The sequence below is a fragment of the Eucyclogobius newberryi genome, unplaced genomic scaffold (genome assembly GCF_026437365.1).
Source record: "Eucyclogobius newberryi isolate DKJ021-1_F unplaced genomic scaffold, fEucNew1.0.hap1 SCAF_7, whole genome shotgun sequence".
NCBI lineage: Eukaryota > Metazoa > Chordata > Actinopteri > Gobiiformes > Gobiidae > Eucyclogobius > Eucyclogobius newberryi.
The window spans coordinates 15,127,874-15,149,755 of record NW_027316389.1 but is presented as its reverse complement, the minus strand read 5'-3'; the positions used below and the strand labels follow the sequence as shown (position 1 = coordinate 15,149,755).

Below are 21,882 nucleotides of genomic sequence, written 5' to 3'. Positions count from 1 at the left end.
GAATATTGAGTATATCGTTAATAGTGAAAACATTGTAGAAAAAGAGCGGATTCAAAATAAGTTACGTTATAAACTTTAAAATAATGGTATATTTCTGCACTTTTGTGATAACGTTTACAGATGTGTTACTTTTAAACCTCAATTAAACCTCAACTAATATATTTAAAGTGTGTTTTAACGCATAACTGTGTGATTGATATAATATAGTCTGAATAGTTATCGTGATACTTCAACGAGATATACAATTTAGTCAGTATTGGTCACCCTGTTTGCTTTATTTTTGTATTAGAAGTTGTTATATCTTCATACTATACTCATATTAGAATTAAGAAGCCGTAAACTCAGGAAAAATGTCTCGTCCTGACATTCAATCGTATCAATTTGCCCAAAATAACTACTCTCCTTCCCCATTGCTGTATAAAAGACTACAGCTCCCATCTTTGTTTTTGCTATTGACGTGTCATGTGTAAAAGAGTTCCCTTAATCAAGATAATAAACAACTTTTATCATTTTCAGAGCCTTGCCTTCAAAGCATTATTTTTGTCATAATTTGTCAAAAAGACAGACAAGCATAACTTCATATTGAGGAATATTCCAGGCAAAGCAATAACATCTCAATAGGGACAAGCTGGTGACAAACGTTTTATAGTGCTACTTTAAACAACATTTGAACGTGTTTCTTAGAGCAGAACTGCACAGATACATGTTTGGAGTGATGGCACAGATTGAGCACTTGGATGTCTTACTTGGGCCCGGTGCAGCCTTTTGAGTTCCTCCTGTTTCGCTTGGCGCCTCGCAGCTTTCTGGACTCTCCGAGTGATTTTGGCATTCAGCTCCTCTTCTGTGTAGGCTTTCTGGTAGAGCAACAAAAACACAGCTCTGTAAGGTTTAAGTATTTCTGCACTTGCACATGGCTCCTTGAGGCACTACAACAGCCAAATGGAAAGAAGAAATGGACACTAATTATAGCTAACATTGCCTCTGACTTTTCTAATCCAGCAATGATTACAAACTGACTAAAAAGCTAATCAGTTTTCAAGTTAAATCAAAGTAAATGGAAATTATTATAGGATAAATTCGTCAAACAGAACATAATTTACATATCTGTATTCCCTTTTAGCACAACCTTTCTCATAATGACATTTTTCATAATTAGAAATAGAATTGCAGAGTGTAGACAGAATGTGACATCCTCTCTTTTAACTGTGAGGACGTAAAAGCCAAGAGATGAGTACTGCAGAAATATCAGCCTTATCCAGTGGTCAGACTGGAGCAACATCAGTGCTGCTGTGACAGGATAGAGGCGGGTTAATATCAAACAGTCCCTCGTTTGAAGAAATGTAAAGAAATCACTGTGACCGAAGCTGAACCGAACACTGAGGCAGAACGGGCATCCAGCTGCGAGAGGATACTGTGGAAACGGTGCGTACGAGCATCCATAGAAGACGGTTAGTTAGTGCGAGTCCGGACGCACGCACGGCAGTTATTACAGGTCAACATGCGCAAGTGGTATGTACAAGTGAGTGTGTGTGAATTAAAATGTATGTGATACTACCTTGGTGGCATAAGATCTCTTGAACGCCAAAGCATGGGGGACATATAAAGACTTTGGGAAGACAAACAAAAAGGAAGGAAAATGATAACACAAAAACATGATTAAAAAGGGTTAATGATTGTGTAAAAAAAAAAAAAAAAAAAAAAAAAAAGACAAATAAAGACAAATAAATTAAGCCAAATTGTACACACACAACCATCACAGTGTTAGACATCACAAACCAAGGAAACTACTGTGTAATCTATGTTAATCTAAAGGAGTTAACACAGGGAATTACTGTAGCGACATTGTTATGCTAATTTCCACAATACACAATCAAAATATCTAACACTCAACACTACTCAACACGACACTGAAGTGGCCTTGCAGGCATGACACTCTTTTGGTCTGCAGATGTGTAGTATTAACCCTGTGGATTTGCTGTGCGCTAATATGCGAACACAGTTCCATTTATTTACCATAATATATACGTATGGTTTTTGACTGTAGTTTCTTTAAAATGTGGTATTTAAATTCATGCCTGTGGCCCTGACTTTGACCTAGCTATTCTACCAGAAGCACATATGCACAATAAGCAGCAGCGGAGGCAGACATTTGGAATTTCAACCAGAACATAATGCATGCAAATGGATTCACACATATTACTGAACTTGCTTACATTTTTATGTATTTTGCATAGGCCTAATAGGATGAACTAGTCCTGCATTTTCAATAGATCCAATCAGTTGTTTTCTTTATTTGACTGCGTGTCCTTGAAAACCGCTTTTGTAGCGTGAATGCAAGATTTGTTGAGAAATCCCGAAGGAGAAGTGAAGCTGCTTCATCATTTGAGGCCAGCTTCAAAGCCAATGAGAAAAGAGCCTACATAAAATATGACTTCAGTGGCCTTATTTTCTACATTATGATGGTACGAAATTCAAAATCATTTAACCCCAATACTGAACAATACCTCCTCATCTTTATTCTCCTGTCCTGGATCAAGTACTTTCTCCAGCTCTCTTTTCCGCTCCTTTTTCTTTATCCTTTTTTTTTCCTTTAGCACCCTTTTTTTTTCCTTCTCCAGTTTTTCCTCTTTTATTGCTTCCTTTTGTATGTCTGACACTAAATCAAAGATGTCTGTATGCTGTTTAGGACGGGGAAAAGAATAATACGTGAGAAGGCAATATAATAGAAGAAAGAATAATAACATTTCTAACAATAAAAACATTACAGCAGGAGATGTAATTTAGTTATTGTTTATTTATCTATCTAGTCAAAGCTGCACCTTGCCCATTATTGCTTTATAAAGGCAACATTAGCACATAAAGGCACAAAAGATAGCACAGAGGATGCCAATCAATTACGTTTTTACGTTTTCCTGCCTAAAATAACAAGGGGACACTTACGTCAGCTTTCGACCTCTGGGATGACCTCTCCAAAATATCATCGCAGGATAAGTCTGAATCCTCTGAAAAGCTCAAGTTTCGCCGTGACTTCAAATCTGCAGAAGAGATTAAGATTCACCTTGAAAAGCTTTGTTTGTCTGTTTATGATGAAAAAAATAACGGTAAGCAAACAGCGCTGACCTGACGACCTCCCGGGAGATGACGTCTTCTTCTTGCCCGAGTCCTGCGTGGTGGAGCTGGAGGACGGAGTACTGGGACACGATTTTCCCTCCTTTTTCTTTTTGTCCTTCTTGTATCCCGAGAAAACGGCCTTCCACAGCGACTTGTGCTTGGGAGGTGTTTCATCAGAACCTGAAAGTCTGCTGCCGTCATTCTTAGCCTTTTTCTCTTTCTTGTTCTTCCGCGGTGAGAAAAGCGAGTTGCGTTTTTTGCTCTTGGTGGAGGAAGAGCCGTCGGAAGAGGCCACCGAGCTGTCCAGACTTTTGTTGCTGGTGAAAAAGCGCTCGGGCAGCGTCTCGGCCCTTTTGTATTCCAACGCTTTCACAGCAGAGGTTTTAGGGGACGCTGGGGATTTTTTGCTTTTACCCGCAGCTTCCGGAGTTACTTTCCAGGCCGCTTTAGTCGAGACAGGCTTATCTGAATCTTTCATTTTGGTCAGTTGTTTAGTCATAGCGTCTTTCAAGGCCTGGCTCTTCACCGATTTCTCTCTGGCCCTCATTCTCTCCTCAGCAATCTCCTTGGCCTCAGGAGAAAATTGCGTTGCCCTCTGGGTCTTTGAGACAGGATTGACCGGGATATTAGGTTTACCGTTTTCCATTGCTAGGGCCAGGTGCAAAGGAGGCCGGTCCCTGCTGGCTTTGCCGGTGTGCGGAGTGTGATGCCTGTTCATGCTCGATTCTGGCCTTCTCTCGTCATAGCTTTCCTCCACATCGTCTGCAAATGGAATCTCTTCGACCGTCTCCACAAAAGACTTTCGAGTGTGATCTGGCCGTGTTTTCTTTTTCTCCCTCATGACAACTACAGGAGCCGTTTCTGGTTCTGCTTTGGGTGACGTGGCCTTCCTCGGGACCGGTTTGGGAGCAGAAACTGGGCTAAGCTGAGTCCTCGGCGAGGGGATTGGGGTCTTTGTTTTTGCAGGCTCTTTGGCATGCTCGGGCGGGGCTTTATCTTTCCCGTTGCTCCACGACGCCTGGTGCTTTTGTTGCCTGAGCACAGCCGGCGACTGGTTACTAGGCACTGGCGGCGGGGGGCTAGAGGGCGGAGTCAGCATGGTGGAATCGGACGTGCTGTAGCTGTTCACCGTCGGACTGGTCAACATGCGGCCATTTAAACCCAAGCCCGAGCTGCTGCTGGGATCTTTGTTCCCCTTGATTTCTGGTTTGATGGGCGTGATCACCTGACCTTCCAGAGTGATGTTGATTCTGCGAATGACAGCGCGGCCAGTCGGGGTCGGCTTCTTCTTCTCTTCCATTGTATCCTTTGCCTTCGCAGGCTCTGGTGGAGGGCTTGTCACCACACTCTTCTCCAATATCTTACTAGTACGGTCTATCGGAGTCAATCCTAAACTCTTCCTAATCTCCGCACTTTTGAGCCAGAACTCCTCGATGATATCTGTCTTTTTGGAGGGCGTGTCCTCGATTGACAAGTCCGCCGACCTGTCAGACGCGTCAGACTTGGGTGTGGATGCGGCGGCGGGAACAGGCTGCGTTCTGACAGGAGAACCGGACGAGGGGGGCGAAGACGGCTCGTGGCAGGGCAAAGGTTGTGCACAGATTGGGGAGAGAGGGTTCCCGGTGAGTGGGCAAATAGAGTGGCGAGGGTACACTGGAGATCGAGGGGCGTGCGTTTCGGGCTGTGAAGTGGGCTGGGAGCGGATTGGAGAGGACGCCGGAGTCTTGACAGGAGATCTACCGGGAGAATCCGGTTTGACGGGAGAGCTGACAAGTGATTTGTTAGACGTGGATGCAGGAAATACGGCGGGAGCGGGAGAGGGAGGGGAATGGACATTGGGGGTGACCGCGGGCGAAGGGCAAACGGGGCTCTTAGTGGCTGGAGATGGAGAAGAACCTAATCTGTCAGTATTTATTTCCTCTGGTAGGTACGGATCGGAGAAGAAGCGAGCGCCAGGTGACTTCAACAAACCGGCAGGAGACGTTCGATTTGTCTGTAGCAGAGAAAGAAATACTGTATTTCAACACGCCGTCTGAAATGTTCACTTTAATTTCAGTGCCATGGTTACCTGAGTGTCAAGCTCGATGGGTAGTTTAAGTGGAGGAAGGACTGTGTCATTTTCTTGAATTGGGTTGAAACTTGATGGCCCTGAAAGATCACATCAAAAAGTGATTACGTTTTTTGTTATTGTCAGAGATCAGTGTTATTTTAAAAGGCCGGAGTACCATTACTGGAAGCCATCTCCACATATTCCTTATTCTCTTCAGTAAGTGCTTCTTCAGTGTGCTCGGACGGGTGAAAACGAGCCTCCGCTTCTGCATCTGAAGGCATGTCATCTGGAGTACAAGAATAACATTATTACTCATTGCATCGGTGGCAACTTTCCTTCTTTCTTGGGTGTTTTGCTGCGACACTATGACAGAGTTGAGACTTTGTGAAAGTAAAAGAATGGAAGAATTCATCCTTTATACTCTAGTTGCGGTCGCGTACCCTGATCCATCTCCGTGCCAGGCTCCACATCCGGACTGTCTGCCTCTGCTTCGAGCTCGTCATCCTCGCAGGGCTCTGAGGGGACAAGGCAACAGTCAGAAATGAGTCAGCCGCCTCTCTGCTCAAGCCTTTACTCAGAAGAACCACATAAAACATTCTATTCCAACTCCACAGGAACATTCCCTAGCCGAAACCTTCTCAGACTACATAAAACGCATCAGATTCTAAAAACTGCTTGCTGATGTACAAGGATTCAAGAGCAATTCAACAGGGTAAAAATATAAATTGAACTTCTAATACTTTTCACAGAAATGCCAACACAGTCGACATAGTGGTGCAGCTTGGCAAAAGCGTTACCGTGAGCAACATGCAGTGATCCATTTAGAAGAGAAATGGATAAGTTTCATCAGGCAAGAAATAAAATGTGTTAATCAAGAATTCCTGGAAGAGAAATATGTGATTAACACAGTAGTAGTGATGCCAGATGTACTAGTAGTGCCTCTACTTAATCAGGCCTGTCACAATAACGCTTAGTGAAGTTTGATCAAATACTACAGAAAATATTGCGATAAACAATCATATTTAAGATAGTGAACCCTTTTGAAAAAATAAATACATCTACAATTAGGGCTGGGCTGTATCATATCGCAGGTGCTGTATCATGATATGAACAAGGGATGATATGAAATTTGCAATATTGTGATCTATATTTTTAAGAGATTGTGGCTAATTTCTACCGCTAAAGCCAAGTCAGTCAGAGGCAAAAACTCTTATAATGAGAGAGATAAAATGTGAAGAGTTAAACAGAAGTGATATATCTTAAGTAGAAACTAGTTAATACAAATATTATAAAAGGCACCGTTAAGCAGCCTTAGATAAATCCTCAATTATATCGTGATCACAAAATAACTCTTTTATACTGTATTTTTATAAAAACGTACATTACATAACTAGCAAATATATCCATAATCTCCATATCCTCTGCAACTGTTAAATAAATAAGAAAAAGTACCCCACTAATGCAAATAATAACAAAGATAATGAAGATAAACCTCATGATTTTTCTGCTATAGTGTCTGCCACCTTTGTGTCCTCACAGAGAAGATGTTATTAATTTGCCTTGTATATTCCACAGTATGGCATTTAACTATGCATTTCCATGGCACTACCAGGCCAAGTGACGGGTCAGCTCTGTGGAGAGGCGACCACGCTCACAGTGAGAATACATGGGTTTCAAGGTATTTTTGAGAAAAAGAAAAACACCCGTTCTCTGCTAGATCGTTTAGTTTACTGCCATGTTGAGGAACAGTCAAGGCAAAGCAAGAAGACAAGCAGGTGGCGGACCCTTCACCAATAGTTCTCAATAGTTAAGGTGGGTGTACATCAGATCCATGGTGTACATTCCCCAAAATGTTTGAGAATAAGTACAGCTCTACCCGGCGTTTAACCCCGGATTCAAACACACTCAAAACTGCTCTGATTATGCGCATTTAATGGACCACAAAGAGCCATTTTCAACTCCGTGTAAGTGCCGTCGAGTGGTTAGTGCAAAAGTAGGACCGGCAAATGAGTGACTAGCTTATAAATATAACGCCATGTGGAAAACGCTGCTGTGAAGATAGTGTATTTATTTAAAGCATAATATATCACTCAGGGTAAACATAGTGAAAAGGTGTGTTAAACAGGAGCAGGAGTCCTGACTAAAATGCATGCTTGTGAGTGGGAGATCTTGCATGCCACATAGTAAAAGTTTGATTCTAAATTGGGATACTGCAATCCCATTTAAATCTGGGCTACCTCCGGACACGGACTCCAACCAGACTCTCACTGCCTCGTGTCGGGCTGATGTGCGGGCACGGGCTACATTCAAACCAGAAGGTGTGGAACAACGGAGGAGGATAGGTGGCAGGAACACATAACACATAACATAACAGGAAAGTAATTAGACACATGGAAAAAAGTACACGGAACTCAAAAGAACAAGGCAAATCTAAAACAAAACAGGAATTCACAAAGGAGTTGTAGGTTGCACTGGGATGAAGTGAAAATACTGTATGTTTACTCCAGACTACTGACACCGACTCTGACAAATCAAAACGTTACAGATTAGACATTCAAAGCAATAAGCAATGCCACAAATGAGAAGATGAGGAAATTACTTTAAACAAAAGGTTAGTGGTTTGTCCCTGTCTCAATCAGCCGTCACACAAAAGACATGCTCCAATTGATCAGTGCAGGTCAGGACCGAAGTAAACCAGCGACTAGGGATGTCAAGATTATTCTGATCATTGATACCGCTATGATTCAGGTCACAATATAATCGTACAAAGTATAAAATAATAATCAGGGTCATTTTAGAAGCAAAAATAAGTTATTGCAGTTCAATCTATGCTACTAAGTAAATCTGAATATTAAAAGCTTTTATATCTGTCCGTTTATGTTATCTTGCATATTATTTCAAGTTCATTAGTATCTTATTAAAGTTGATTTGATAAAGCTGATGACAGCCTACAGGAATTGTGATCTATTTGACAATATGAATGAGAGAAAATTAAGTATTTCACTGTTGTTTGGTCTTGGTGTTTATTGGTAAATCTTGATTAACACTAAAATTTGACATTGCGACATCCCTCTCAGTGACACATTGCTAACACTAGCTCTTTTTGGGGCAGTAGTTCTGTGGAATCCTTGTGTAACCTTCTGGTCGTACTCGTCAGTCCTGTGGGTGGGATGGGGGTTACCTGTAGGGGAGGGCTGGGTGTACTCTGAGGGGTGGGAGGGTTGGGAAAGTTGGGATGCCGAGACCGGCTGGCCCTCCTTTTCTCCCTCAGAGTCCAGGTGTGTTCTCCCCAAAGCGGGAAGAGCTTGTGGGTCCACCGGTTCCAGGACTTGTTGGATCTGAAGGTTTCTGGCTAAATGTTGTTTTTCAGTGTAGTGCGAGATGAGTGGTCAATGCAGAAAGGACAAAGAGAAGAGTTGGAAGAGAGGAAGGGAAAAAGGGAGGAAAATGAAAGACTGTTAGAACATGAGAGAAAGAAACAATTCAAGAGGATTAGAGGAGGCCGCATGCACAAAACTGCAAACAAATTCAACACAAAAGGTTAGAAAAGGAGCGTAACTGTTTGGAAGACATTCTGCTCATTACCAAAGCAGCATCTACTTGGAAAACACAAATTGCTATGGTATTTAGCCGATTAGAGACTTAATGTCTTGAGTTTATAGAAGGCATTAAACAAAGTGCTGGAATTAAAAGCACACTCTGAAACACAGCGCTTTGAATATGAGGCCAAACAAAAGTTAAAAGCAACTCTTTTAGAAGAATGATTTATAAACAAAAAAAACTATGTTAAAATCACACTTGAACTGCAAACACACCAACAGGCAGTTCTGCTGCTACCTTTAAAAGTACCAGTATCTTCTTCATCTTTCAGGTACTTCTCCAGCCAAAAGCCTGACTGGAGCTCTCTGTCCCAGGGGCAGTAATCACCCTCTGACAGCAGGGGGAGACAGATGCCACAAACAATAGAGAGGTACACACACAGTAGGGTGGTCACATGAGGTGATGAAGGGAAAAAGAGGACAAGGACAAAGTGAATGAATCAATATGAAGTGAGAACATCAGAAGTAGTTGGAGAGGACATAGCAAACACACAAACATAAACATAACATGTATGACACTAAACTACCTTCACTTGACTCCTCTTCTTCATCCTCCTCCTCGTCCTCCTCTTCGTCCAGCTCTCCGTCTTGGCTGACGGCATCCTGGGCGTCCCCATTTTCACTGTGGTCGCCCCTCAGGTTGGCATGGATCTCTACTGCGTCTTTCCAGGGAACACCGCCCAGGTCTGAGGGGCTGTGAGGCGCCTGCTCCCCTTCACACTCACACTCTGGATCGTCCTCGTCCTCTTCCTCCATGTCAGACTCTGAGCTGCTGTTGGAAAGCACAAAGCCAACAACAGAAGAGTCAAAACATGTGGGAGGAAAATGAGCTGTTCTCAGACTACAGACAGTCAAACATCAGAGCACAAATAAGCCCCACTGTGCCTTTTAGTGGCGTGTGGGCTAAAGCTGACTTTTCATGTCAGTCAAGGACAGGAATACAATAATGATATTACTTTTTTACCTCATTTGAGTTGACAATGTAATTTTTTTTCCAAACAACTATGGAAAAACAATAACTGCATAACTAAGCAATTTTCATAAGATTATCCAATGCCACAAAATATATTGCAATTGTAACTGAATTTGAATTCAGCCGTGTTACCATGTTTGTGCTATAGCAATAAAGTATGTCAAGTGTATACAAGTCTACCAGTAAGGCCTGCACAGGGACCTCAGGCACCAAATTACTCTCAAAACATTGAGGTTCATACTCTGGGTCAAAGTATCCATCTTTCATGTCATATTATCTTTACTTTAAAACTAGCTAGGAAAGAATGATGATCTATTATACAACGTGAATAAAAGTGAATTACGGATTTCATTGTTCAGTGAGGTCATTGCTTTTCTAACTGTGAATGACTGTGAATCATACTATTACTAATCAAACAACTTATTATACTATTGTGTCTCAGTTATGGTTATAGATGCAGATCCAAATTTTAAACCGTGAAAGGAAAACGTACAGTATGTATTTAAATCTATCTAACTTGTTCCTAGTTTTCACAAACTCGTCGCACATTGCTAATATTCACATACATGATTTTATTTATACATAAGCGGCTTTAGAAGAGCATTTAACAGATGACTAAGTGAAGCATGACTACCAACGCACGATCGATCCTAGAGCCGCTTATGGCTTTTACTTCCGAGTTTGCAATCAATACAATACTATTATTAGATGCAAACAGAGCGATATATACTCTGTGGAAGAAAACACATTTTTTTCTCCTTAATAGAATAAAAGGAGTGTCTATACCTGGAGCCCAGATCAGCAGCAGTGGCCTTGTCCAGCACACTGCTCAGGTTGTGCTCTGCCAGCGTCTCCTCGGGCACCTCCTCCAGCTCCTCCTCCTTCTGCATGGACAGCCTGTAGTTCTCCAGCTCGATGCGCTCCGGAGTCCCCCGCAGTCTCTTGGCCAAGCTCGGGTCCTGAAGCCCGTTGACCTCTGGCGCTGGAGGAGACAACATCAGCAGAGGGTGAGACCGTGAGGGACAAGGTGTCAGAAAAGTCAGTGAACGGGCAAAAGAGAAAGCTCATAAGTACAGAAAAGAAACGCTTGAAGTTGCAGAAGTAATAAAAAGTATAAAAAAGGCTCATAACCTGCCATAGTGTACAAATTACAAATGGTTATCTAGTGTGTCAAAAGCGTAATATTGCAATTGTCGTGAGCAGAGTAATTCATTTGCTTGCGTCTTTTCAATCAAGAGTAAAAGCATGTGTTTTGAGCAGAATGTAGACTTTGGAGTAGCGATTAAAAGTCTGTCTTGTTTAGGTTCTGGAAATTAATATTGATAGAATTAATCTGTTTTTAAGACAAAATTTAATTTAAAATTGCAATAGCCATAGTAATGAGCAACACTTTTTAATGTCCAGTTGGAACAAATGGTTTCTTTAGTCACTAATTACAAACAAAAAGGCGAGGATAATGTGAGAACTATATCAACTTTTATTGCCTTGGATCCACTACAGCAATTAACGTTACATTAATTACTTGTGTTTGTTTATTGCTTCATTTACTACAGGCTTTTATGTCTTGTCTTTTTCCCATCCCAAGGAGCGAGTCCTTCAACTGCATCATTCGTTTCTATGTACCTAGAGTTCCATACTAAATTATACAAATTCCCAGAGCGTATGCATCTATGTAATTTGAGTACATGCATTCCTAAAATCCTAAAATGTTGACCCAAATTGTTTATCTGTGTAGAATGTAGCTAAATATTTGCAATAGATTTCAGAAGTCAAAGATTGAAAGAGAACAGAATAAAAAAGGAGGAAAATAAAACATTCACAAGCCCTAAGCCAAACACAACTGCAGGCGTTTTATACTGCACTGCGAGGAAGGGCCAAGCTAAGCTCACAGAACAACCAGTCGAAAACCGTGTCACAGGCACTTGACCACTACAGCATTCAGTCCAGGAAAGATCAAGGTGCACAAGCGCTCAGGAAAGAAGAAGCATCACAAGACTTTAGAGATAACACATCACACAGAAGCAGAGTGGAGCAGACACAGATTAAAGGGATACATTTAACAGAACAGGGAAGCAATAACATTTCTCCTTCATAGCTTTATATCTTGTTTGAAATGTGCATCACTGTTTTATCCAAATAACAAACTCAAAGGCCAAAATGTCTGATGATGCGTTCATTTTAGTTGCAACATTCGTATCAAATACTATTTTTAGTTGTAAAAGTACACAGCCTTAAGAAGTACTAGAAGTCACATCTATTGCAAGTCCAAGTTCAGTGACTTAACCACCGAGATAACGGAGTCCTTTTATCTGTACAGACATTGGTTTGCCCCAAATAGCAGGAAAATAAGAAGGGAAAGGGAGAAGGATCTTGCTAGAGGAGGCTGAGCAGGACATTGATGATGAAACAGCAGAAGAGGTAGAAGCAGTAGGTGGGCTGGATGGCAGAGCCAAGGGGGCAGTGTGCCACCTAGTGGCATGTCCATGATATTTTGTGGTGGAGGGTGCGCACTCTTACAGTCACAACCAGGCAACAGAGAACTATCTCACACCCAAAGAGGAGGAGAATGTACCTGAGGGCGGCTGCTCTCTGACAGGGGTAGCCAGAGCTCCTGTGGCACGTCCCGGGGCATCAACAGTCGCTGTGGGGGCAGGAGGTGGAAAGTGCTCCTGCAAAAACAATTTTGTAGAGCGGAAAATTTTAAAAAAAATAGAAGCAACTAATTTAGGCACTGGAAACACAAAAGACCAAATTAAAAGGGTTAGGGAATTAATTATCTCTTTGTTTTGTTGCATTTGAATATGCAGGAAGTGAACATCCTGTTGCTATCAGCTATTATACGGTCAAGTTTTTTGTTTTTTATAAATAAAACTCTAACGATGTAGTAAATACTATTTTATAAATGCCAAGAAAATAACGCGACAGATTAGCATATAGATTGTGTACATTCATTGAAGAGGCTGAGGCATACATTTACAGTTATGAGTAGAATATCTTTAATACCTTTGCAGGGGCTAGAGCAGGAGAGGGCGCGGGTCTCTTCCTCTGAGCATAGCCAGACAGACGGTAGCAGAAGTGCGGCTTACAGTAAAATTTCCCTGAAGGTTAAACATGAAACAAAAAACAAATTAGCAAATGGTCCAAAGTCTTAATTTGACATGACAGCTGTAGCGTGAAACGGGTAGAGATGGTGGATGCATTTGGCAAACGGTCGTGGCCGGGAGGTGAACGCATGAGGCTTATAAACGCAAATGTGCTGCATCTTAAACCACTACACCAACGGCAGCACAGCACAGCACAGCTTAGATACTTATAATTTCAATAAGACATAACGCCAGAGTATAAAACTTCTTGTAATTGCAGAAAATCACGTAAACCCACTACCAAAAAACACCAACAACATTGCTAATTCATTAACTTGTTATACTTGGATGGAATTATATGTGTAATTCACTTACTCTACATGATGTCTATTCATTTTCTTTTTACCTTGCTTTTCTATTCAGTTTAAAATATAATGACAGAGCACTTTGCCTGGCTCGTACCATCCTCCGCATCAAACGCGTAGGAGGACAGTCTCAACGTGGTCCCGCAGTAGTCACACTTGAAACAGCTGCGATGGAAGAACTTCCCCTCTGCACTCAGCCTCTCCATCACATACACACGCTTCCGACAGAAGAAGCAGACGTCGCTTCCTCCAATGTTGGCAGGAAATTCTTTTCTGAGAGAGCCCTGAGGGAAAAGAAAGAAAAAAGTCAAGTTGAAGCAAGAGATGCATGATGTTGTTTTTGTTGTTTTTGTTTTTTTCTGGGGGAAGTGATCAAGCTACTAAACAAGACAAACTGGTGATTAGTCTACGACAATCAACTAACCACAGATCAATCGGGGAGAGAAATCTATGTTGAGGAACAGTAGGAATCTGTGCTGTGGAAATTTAACCACAATTCATCTACTCTGCAACCGGCCTCTTACCAAATCCCTCTTTTCAGGCAACGTCTTGGCGTCTTCCTGTGACTGAAGCTGACTGGTTAAGTGCTCAGTCAGTGAGCTAACACCGCCTGTGTACATCTTCACACAGCGCTATTGGCAGTGTAGAAAAGAAAACAAGGAAAAAGATGGAAAGATGTTAAGAAATCAAGATGCCAAAGAAAAACAGGAATATTTAGATTGGGGGCAGAGAAGAGAAATGCTAAGGGTGTTCAGAAACAAGAGCAAAACGTCACAATTCGACGTGACGAGGAGATGTTTACATGCTGGAACGAGATCGGGCGCTTAGAAGCAACGGCAGCCACACCTGTGAACAACGCAGACACAAACAACTCAAGCCATTCCTCATTTTAAACTTTAGTTCATGTAGTGAGTTGTAAAAGCGGTGTTTTTAACCACATAGCACACTGAATCTATCACAAACTCTAAACACATCAACCCAAAATCTACATTTGAATGGAGTGGTATGAGGCAAAATAAACACAGCAGTTCTAGTTTAGCATTTCTGCTCCACAATCAGATCACAGCCTCGAATAACGTTTATCCCGTGGCCAAGAGTAGTAACGCATCAGATGGCAAACTTGTTACCGTGTCCCATTTGGAAGCGTGATCGTCCACAGGGGGCTTACTCTAGTGGAGATATCGGTTGCCAAGACGCCATTTGAGTCCAAATAATTGTAACAAGGGACTTCTTTGGCATAATTTATGAATGCAGTAAAAGAAACGGTCTTCTGAAAAATGCTTTAGTACATTTACGGTCGTCACACATGTTAAAGGAGTAACAAACAAGACCCAAGCTTCAATGCATTTCAAACACGCGGGTTTCTGACAGCGGTGGTTCTTATGTAGCGTACGTCAAAAGTGCAGGAGGGTTAATGCACCGCACCAGTTTGTTTCAGGCGTTAAATGACTACCTGTCTCAGAGCGTCAGCGGTGGTCGAGGGAGATTCGGCAGAGCACTGGGCTCGAGCCATGTGCCACTGTTCCATAAAGAAACGTGATGGCTTTTTCTTAGTCTCAAAGAAGATGGAAAGAAGAGGGTTAGAGGCCATGAGCAAATATCCAGTTGGCTCTTATCTCCAAAAACAAATTCAAACCAAGTATTTTGCTGGCACTTTATGCATTTGTATTGATGTGATTTTTGATGTATTATGTATGTAGCCGTCAGTAGGAAAATGATGATGGATAACTATTAACTAATAACTATTTGATTAAAAAAAGTTGTTGAAAATCATAATCAGCCAATTTCAGCAGCAGTAAATAGCCTTGGTCCTGGAGTATTATCGATTTCAGTATTTTTTCTGGATCGCACCAGATGCCCGATATCGGTATTGGATTCGATAATTGCCTGATAAGCAGCTGTCAGTGGAAATATCACCTGTGGTTGGGCTGGCTTTGCCTCAAACAGAGAGGCCAGCTGGTCGGCTCGCTCTTGAATACTAAGTACATATATGGGCTTTTGGTCATTAGACAGAGTTGGCCTTTCTGGCTCCTGTAGACAAAATAAATTATACAATCACAAAAGAACTGCGCTAAATGGTATGCAATCTCCAAGCACCAACAACTGGTAATTGTGGCAAAACTCGTGGGTGGTTTATGAGTGAACTGTAAATAATTCAATGTTTTTTTTAATGTTAGTTAAACTCCACACTGCATGCCCGAACCTTTGTGGTAGAATCTGAAGACAAAAGCGGTGAACCTGGACTCACGTCTCTAGACATGTACCACTGCTCTAAAAAGAAGCGGGAAGGCTTTTTCTTTGGCTTTGAAAGAAAATAAAAGGTTTGTTTAACAGCATTTTGCACTGCAGAAGAAGCTTTATCTGTTATCTACGATACTGATGTGCTGTGACCACAAAATCATCTCTTTGCAGTTCACCTTTGGAGGCTTGGCAGGTTTAGATTTAAACTTGGAGATGAGGCGATCAGCCCTCTCTTGAATACCCGGGATATGGATAGGCCCTGGGTCTGTAAGATACAATGGTGTCCACTCCTGCCAACCATGCTAACATTAGATTCAGATCGATGCCATTCCTCACAAAGGCCCAAAGCAAATCCGAGCAAACACACTTGTACCCGATAGTTTGGGGGAATCTCGTAGTATTCACGTTCCTCTTCATCCTCTTTAGACACATTCTTTAAAGGCAGAAATTGACCAAAAATATATTAACTTTTCCCCCAAATTAGCAACCATTGACATAATTCTGTTTTCTTGATTTTCCAAAACAAAAACAAAAAAATCCAAGGTCCCTCAAGACTCACATTTCAATCACAAGACACACATTCTGCACAAGCACACCATGTAAACCATTACAGCTCGTGGCATTAGAGGCAAATTGAGAGCTACAGGAAATTAGATTTAACTTCAGAGTGTACCATACATACACATAGGTTAAGGGAATACTATTAGATTTGTGTTGGGGAAGTAACAGACGCAGACAGACAGAGCAGACTATGTGTCACCTCTGAGTGAAGCGAGAGCGAGGAGGTGGAGGAGGAGGAAGGGAGCAGAATGGTTTTCTTTGGGCAGCTCCGAGAGCCTGCGCCGGGCACCTGGTCTGCACCACTTCTGGCCTTGAAAATTAAGTCAAAGAAATATAAAATTAAGCAAAAGATGAGTGATGATGGCAAAATGATAAGTAAATGCTAAAAATAGTGTAAGAAATAAATGGCCTCTAACAAATGAGTCAAAGCAATTATGAAGAGCATGCAAAGTCTACAGACCTTGTAAAATGTGTTAAATAAGTAAAAAATACTTCTAGTAGTTGCATATTATTAAAACAAAGTAATTCAATATCAATGTGTATTAAATATTGAGAATATAAAGACCAAACATACAAAGACATACAAGGGATGGGACAATGCTAGCGACATATGAACCAGCTCTGAGGACCTCAGGGGCCGGCCTCCTGCTAGTGCCAGTGTCAGAACTAAACATGGACCGGCCTCCTGCTAGTGCCAGAGTAAGGACTAAACATGGACCGGCCTCCTGCTGGTGCCAGAGTCAGGACTAAACATGGACCGGCCTCCTGCTGGTGCCAGAATCAGGAGTAAACATGGACCAGCCTCCTGCTGGTGCCAGAGTCCAGACTAAACATGGACCGGCCTCCTGCTGGTGCCAGAGTCAGGGCTAAACATGGACCAGCCTCCTGCTGGTGCCAGAGTCCAGACTAAACATGGACCGGCCTCCTGCTGGTGCCAGAGTCAGGACTAAACATGGACCGGCCTCCTGCTGGTGCCAGAGTCAGGACTAAACATGGACCAGCCTTCTGCTGGTGCCAGAGTCAGGACTAAACATGGACCAGCCTTCTGCTGGTGCCAGAGTCAGGACTAAACATGGACCGGCCTCCTGCTGGTGCCAGAGTCAGGACTAAACATGGACCGGACTCTTGCTGGTGCCAGAGTCAGGACTAAACATGGACCGGCCTCCTGCTGGTGCCAGAGTCAGGACTAAACATGGGGAATTGGCGTTGCAGTTTTATGCAGCTAAAATCTGGATTGGTCTTCCTGAAGATGTGAGACAGGCTTCTACTCTGACAATGATCAAATCTAAGCTAAAACGTTTTGTTCAGCTGAGCATTTGACTGAAAGGATTTGTTTGCACTCTTCTCTCTTAGGTCTTAAACTGTAAATCAACCTTGGTGCAAAATTATGCCTCTTTACAAATTATGCCACTTGATGTATAAAAATATAACCAAATATTTGCTAAATTAACCAGTAATAGACACGAAATCAAAAGGTTTTATACATACAATATTTCCTTAAAATATTAGAAAACACAACCTCATCCGCACAAAAGAGCAAAAAGAAACCAGATACCCATATTTTCCAGACTATAAGTCGCACCTTTTTCATAGTTTTGGCCGGGGTGCTACTTATATTTATACTTATACTCTATAGCGACTTATATGTGATATTTTTAGTTATTTTCACACTTGCAACTCCATTTCATACTCCAGTGAAACTTATACATGTTTTTTTCTTCTCTATTATGCATTTTTTGGCTGGTGCGACGTATACTCCGGTGCAACTTATAGTCCGGAAAATACGGTAACACTCTATTAACACTATTTTTCATTTGTCCCATCCCGACTAAATACTACATTCAAGGAAGACGTACTTTTGAACTATGACAGTGTTTCTCAAAGTACATTCTGACTTGCATATTGCACTGTGTGGGAGACTTGGATCTCTACTGGGCTGAAGCACTATTGCTAAGCGTACCTGCTCCTCTTGACAATTGAGCATTTGTTTGTAGCGGATGCTGAGCTGCTCCTGCTGCTGCGTGCGCCTCTGAACCATGACAGAGAAGTACAGTACGTATATGACTCTTGCCAAATACTACACCATCTATCTATCTATCTATCTATCTATCTATGTAACTATGTAACTTAGTCTTAATCTTATCAATCCACACATAGGACACAGGAGGATTCACGCACTCTAGGAGTTAGTTAGATCACGGGCAGAGCTAGGCCAGTCTTTACCTTTCTCCATGCTGGGACAGGGGCCATTCTGACAGTAACTGGCTCATTCTTGGGCATTTGGGTCAGGGGCGTTGCCAAAAGGCGATCCAAGTTAGGGAGAGATTCCCCCTTTGTGGTATAGAGGGAGCAGAAGGCAGGTAGCATGCAAGACATGATGAAGCGGTCCACAAGGGGTGGTGAGGAATGAACATAAGACCAGAGACACAAAAAGAAGCAAATTATGACAGGGTGATGATGAATGTACACCGCAGGATGTGATGCTGGAAGAGGTTCTAAAAATGCTGTTTGAGGAAAGATTACAACACAACAACAGCAAGTAGTTACACACATTTGTAGTTTTCTCATTTGAATTTACAGATATATTTAGTGTGTCTCAAAAAAAAAGCTGCTATTTAAGAAATTAAATTGTGATTTTATAAACACTTAACTACACACAAAAGGGCTTAAAGAATAGCCATGATGATTAGAACGGCCTTTCCGGCTATTTACAATGCTGTCTTGTTCTTCGCTCCCACCCCAGCTTCTCCCACTGCCGTTGCCCCAGTGTCAGGCCGACTAAAGATCTGTGAACCCACTCACCCTGAACCCATCGGCGCCGTCAGCACTCTGAAACCGCCCACAAAATGCCAGAACAATGTCCAGTCTGGCTTTTATTTGCATAGACTTCTGCTTATTTATACAGCGGCTAACAGCTCATCCATCACAACATATCAAGAGAGCAAAGGCTGAGAGCCACATCCTGGAGGCATCTTGCTTTATTCACTCGACAAAAATGCAAAACTTGCATAAAACATCGGAATTGAATTCATCTGTGGGGAGTGGTTTAGCCCCTACCTGTCTTTTGAGTCCAGATGGCTGAGCGGGAGCGTTTTCCTCAAACTTGGCGAGCAGCTGCGTGGCCATGACCTTGACTTTGTTGTTGTTCGCCACAGCGATCGGGTCCATCTTTCTCTCGGGGAGAACTGGGACGGTCGGCCTGTCGTCGCGGCAGCTTCTCGAAACTTCGTCCTGTGGGAAAGCGGAGCAGAAGTTGAAATCTCAATCCTTGCGGTGTAATAAGTCGGCGCTGTCTTTTCAAACTCGAAACACAACTGGGCAAAAATAGTCTGAGGCTGTCACATTTACTCACATCTTCTGGCTGACTGGTTTTCCTCCGCTTCCCCAAACCGTCCACGTCCTTCTCCTTTTTGTCCTGTCGAGAAGATATTCAGTTATTCTTACTTCTTCCAAAAGAGAACACGTGCTATATGTAATGTTGAAATAGGATCACACTGACCTTTGGGTATCGTTTTCTGGTGGAGATTGCGATGCTTTGACCGAGTTTACTCAGGAAGGAGATGGGAGATTTGGTGCTCGCTATAAGAGCTGCCTTTTCCTCTGGACTAAAGTTAACATTATCTAAAAAAACACACAATAGACAAACTATAAAAGGTACAGTAAAAGTCTGTCTCTAAAGCAAGGAATAATTGACATTACATCATTGTGTTTTATAAGCCTAATCTGTCATGTAGCTGACTTACCACTGGGAGGCACTGTGTCCTTAAACATTTCATAGAACTGGCTGAGGTACATGACCATAGAGAGCTTGTCTGGTTCCACCACAGAAGACATCTCTTTGCCGGTCATGCAGGGTGAGATTCCGAACTCCTTTTCTGCCACGTCATAAGCCAGTTGATTGTTCTTCTCCAGGTCCCGCTCATCCAAAGAATCGAAGTCACTGAGGCAGAAAAATGAATAAAAAGAACAAGTGAACACAAGAAGATGAATTAACTATAGGAGCGGCATAACAATACAAGAGAGTAAACTACAAATGAATTACTTTTTCAAGACTTATACATGTTTCAATAAGAGGAGGGAGGTATAGTGGGCGGATAAAATCTCAATTGTCTATTATTGATACAAATGATTTTGAAAGGTTGTAAAATAACTTTAAAAAACTGAATTTTGCAACATAATCTTCCAAACAAGGGTAAAATGTGATATTTCTTTACTTGTTTGGTTAATTTTACAGTCCACTCACTTTTATTTACGATAAAATTACATTGATAGGCCAGTTTTAGGCAAATTTCAGAAATATTGCCAAAAATATAGTTTTTTTTTATTTTAATTGTGATAAAACATATTTAGATAAACATTTTTGTCAATATTACCTACCCCTAGTTTCAAATATTATTTGAATATATTATTTTTAAATATTAACATTCACTGGAAGATCATGCATACGTGCATATAACGTTGAAACACTGACAACTAAGCGGCACTTTACAGTAAATGTCATTAAAGAATTAAGAAAACACCATTAACGAGCCTGAGTCAGTAAAAGCCTGTAGCATCGCGCATAGTCCGCCAGCTCCCATGAGTCTAACACGCACCACTCTCTCTCTCTGCCGGCCCATCAACGAAACTACAAAGCAAAGGTCAGGAGAGGAGACAGAGATACTAATCGCCTCTGATGTCAACTGCTGTGTGGTCTCGAGAGAACCGTTCAACTGCATTAGTCTGTGTGGAATGGATGGCCACGGTGTTTATTGTGCATGACTGGTAACACAGGTTTTATGGCACATATGAGAGCAAGAGGGGGAGGGGGGGGATCCAGGCAAACCCCCTAAGACCTGAGAGGCATTTATGACCGAAAGCTATCACCTCATTTACACTGATGGTCCCAAACAGTCAATAAATGTCAGAAGTCGGGATGTCAAATTTGAGTGTTTATTGTGAGAAGATTATTCACTCTTATTGTGGTAGAAAGGAAAATACTTATTTTTAACTTGGAATGGAATGCATCTTGGAACACAAAATCATAGTTTAGTTTAGTTTCATAATAGTTTCTTAATAGTTTCAGAAAATACGGTACTCCTGAGTACCTTCTTCTTCTTGTTTTATGGTGGTTTCCATCCATGATTGTTGCATTACCAAGTGCTAATATATACAGGGTTAGTTGTTCAAAAGTACTCCCCATTTCCCTTCAGTCCCACATTTGTGTCCTTGCACTAAGAGAACACAAATTTTGTGTTCTCTTAGTGCACCCTTCCTTCATCATGCTAAATAAATCCTCTTTGGTGATGCAATCCATATCCAAAATGTTTTTGCTGCATCCAGAACCATATTTATTCGCTCCAACTTGTCAAATGTGATGTATGTCTCAGTCTCTTGCTCCTTATTCTCCTCACAAACTTTAACTTCTTATACTCGTCTGTTTATGGCAACATTTGATTTTTTGTTAATTCACAAACATTTTTCTCTGAAATACGTCTAGGACATGTTGCTGATCCCACATGGTGGTTGTCTTTGCAATGCAGGCTCTGCAGCTCCTCATCCTGTTTCTTGCATCCTTCATTGTTAATGAACTATTGCCTCATGAAGCACACTTTTTACTCCACGACAAACTGCTGCTACGTATCTGTATTCTTGACATGAAAAACATCTCAAAGGTCCTCATTCAAATGCTCTAAAGGGATAGCACACATGATCCATTTAAATGCATCTGTCTGGAGTACCTACTGTAGTTTCAATATTAGTTTTAGTATGGATTAGTATCTTGGTATCGTTATTTTTGACAATCCTAGTATTGACACTGTCAGCGAAATCCTGAAATCTTTAATTTTCTTTCTCCGTTGTCCAATACAAAAAATGATATTAAAATTGTCAAGATTTTTATTGTTAGTTGTAGTCTACT

At 41.7% G+C, this 21,882-nt stretch overlaps 1 protein-coding gene across 27 annotated transcripts in view; it reads right to left on the bottom strand.

Moving 5' to 3' along the window:
• mical3a (microtubule associated monooxygenase, calponin and LIM domain containing 3a) overlaps nt 1-21,882 on the bottom strand; it is a 52,467-nt gene that overhangs the window by 12,395 nt on the left and 18,190 nt on the right. For 9 of the 27 annotated variants that reach the window (XM_072435057.1, XM_072435056.1, XM_072435061.1 and 6 more), the window contains 28 exons: nt 19,727-19,923; nt 19,483-19,604; nt 19,336-19,398; nt 19,041-19,214; nt 18,207-18,314; nt 16,183-16,293; nt 15,796-15,855; nt 15,599-15,712; nt 15,385-15,483; nt 15,099-15,212; nt 14,635-14,736; nt 13,706-13,813; nt 13,279-13,465; nt 12,737-12,831; nt 12,306-12,402; nt 10,520-10,715; nt 9,288-9,532; nt 8,999-9,091; nt 8,343-8,513; nt 7,399-7,461; nt 5,602-5,676; nt 5,337-5,447; nt 5,180-5,259; nt 3,121-5,104; nt 2,941-3,035; nt 2,505-2,678; nt 1,556-1,606; nt 747-854 (listed from right to left, as the gene is read on the bottom strand). In XM_072435057.1, coding sequence (XP_072291158.1) covers nt 747-854; nt 1,556-1,606; nt 2,505-2,678; nt 2,941-3,035; nt 3,121-5,104; nt 5,180-5,259; nt 5,337-5,447; nt 5,602-5,676; nt 7,399-7,461; nt 8,343-8,513; nt 8,999-9,091; nt 9,288-9,532; nt 10,520-10,715; nt 12,306-12,402; nt 12,737-12,831; nt 13,279-13,465; nt 13,706-13,813; nt 14,635-14,736; nt 15,099-15,212; nt 15,385-15,483; nt 15,599-15,712; nt 15,796-15,855; nt 16,183-16,293; nt 18,207-18,314; nt 19,041-19,214; nt 19,336-19,398; nt 19,483-19,604; nt 19,727-19,923 — 5,197 coding nt within the window. The remainder of the gene's footprint in view (nt 1-746; nt 855-1,555; nt 1,607-2,504; nt 2,679-2,940; nt 3,036-3,120; nt 5,105-5,179; nt 5,260-5,336; nt 5,448-5,601; nt 5,677-7,398; nt 7,462-8,342; nt 8,514-8,998; nt 9,092-9,287; nt 9,533-10,519; nt 10,716-12,305; nt 12,403-12,736; nt 12,832-13,278; nt 13,466-13,705; nt 13,814-14,634; nt 14,737-15,098; nt 15,213-15,384; nt 15,484-15,598; nt 15,713-15,795; nt 15,856-16,182; nt 16,294-18,206; nt 18,315-19,040; nt 19,215-19,335; nt 19,399-19,482; nt 19,605-19,726; nt 19,924-21,882) is intronic. The other 18 variants (XM_072435081.1, XM_072435082.1, XM_072435083.1 and 15 more) reach the window with 15 other exon arrangements.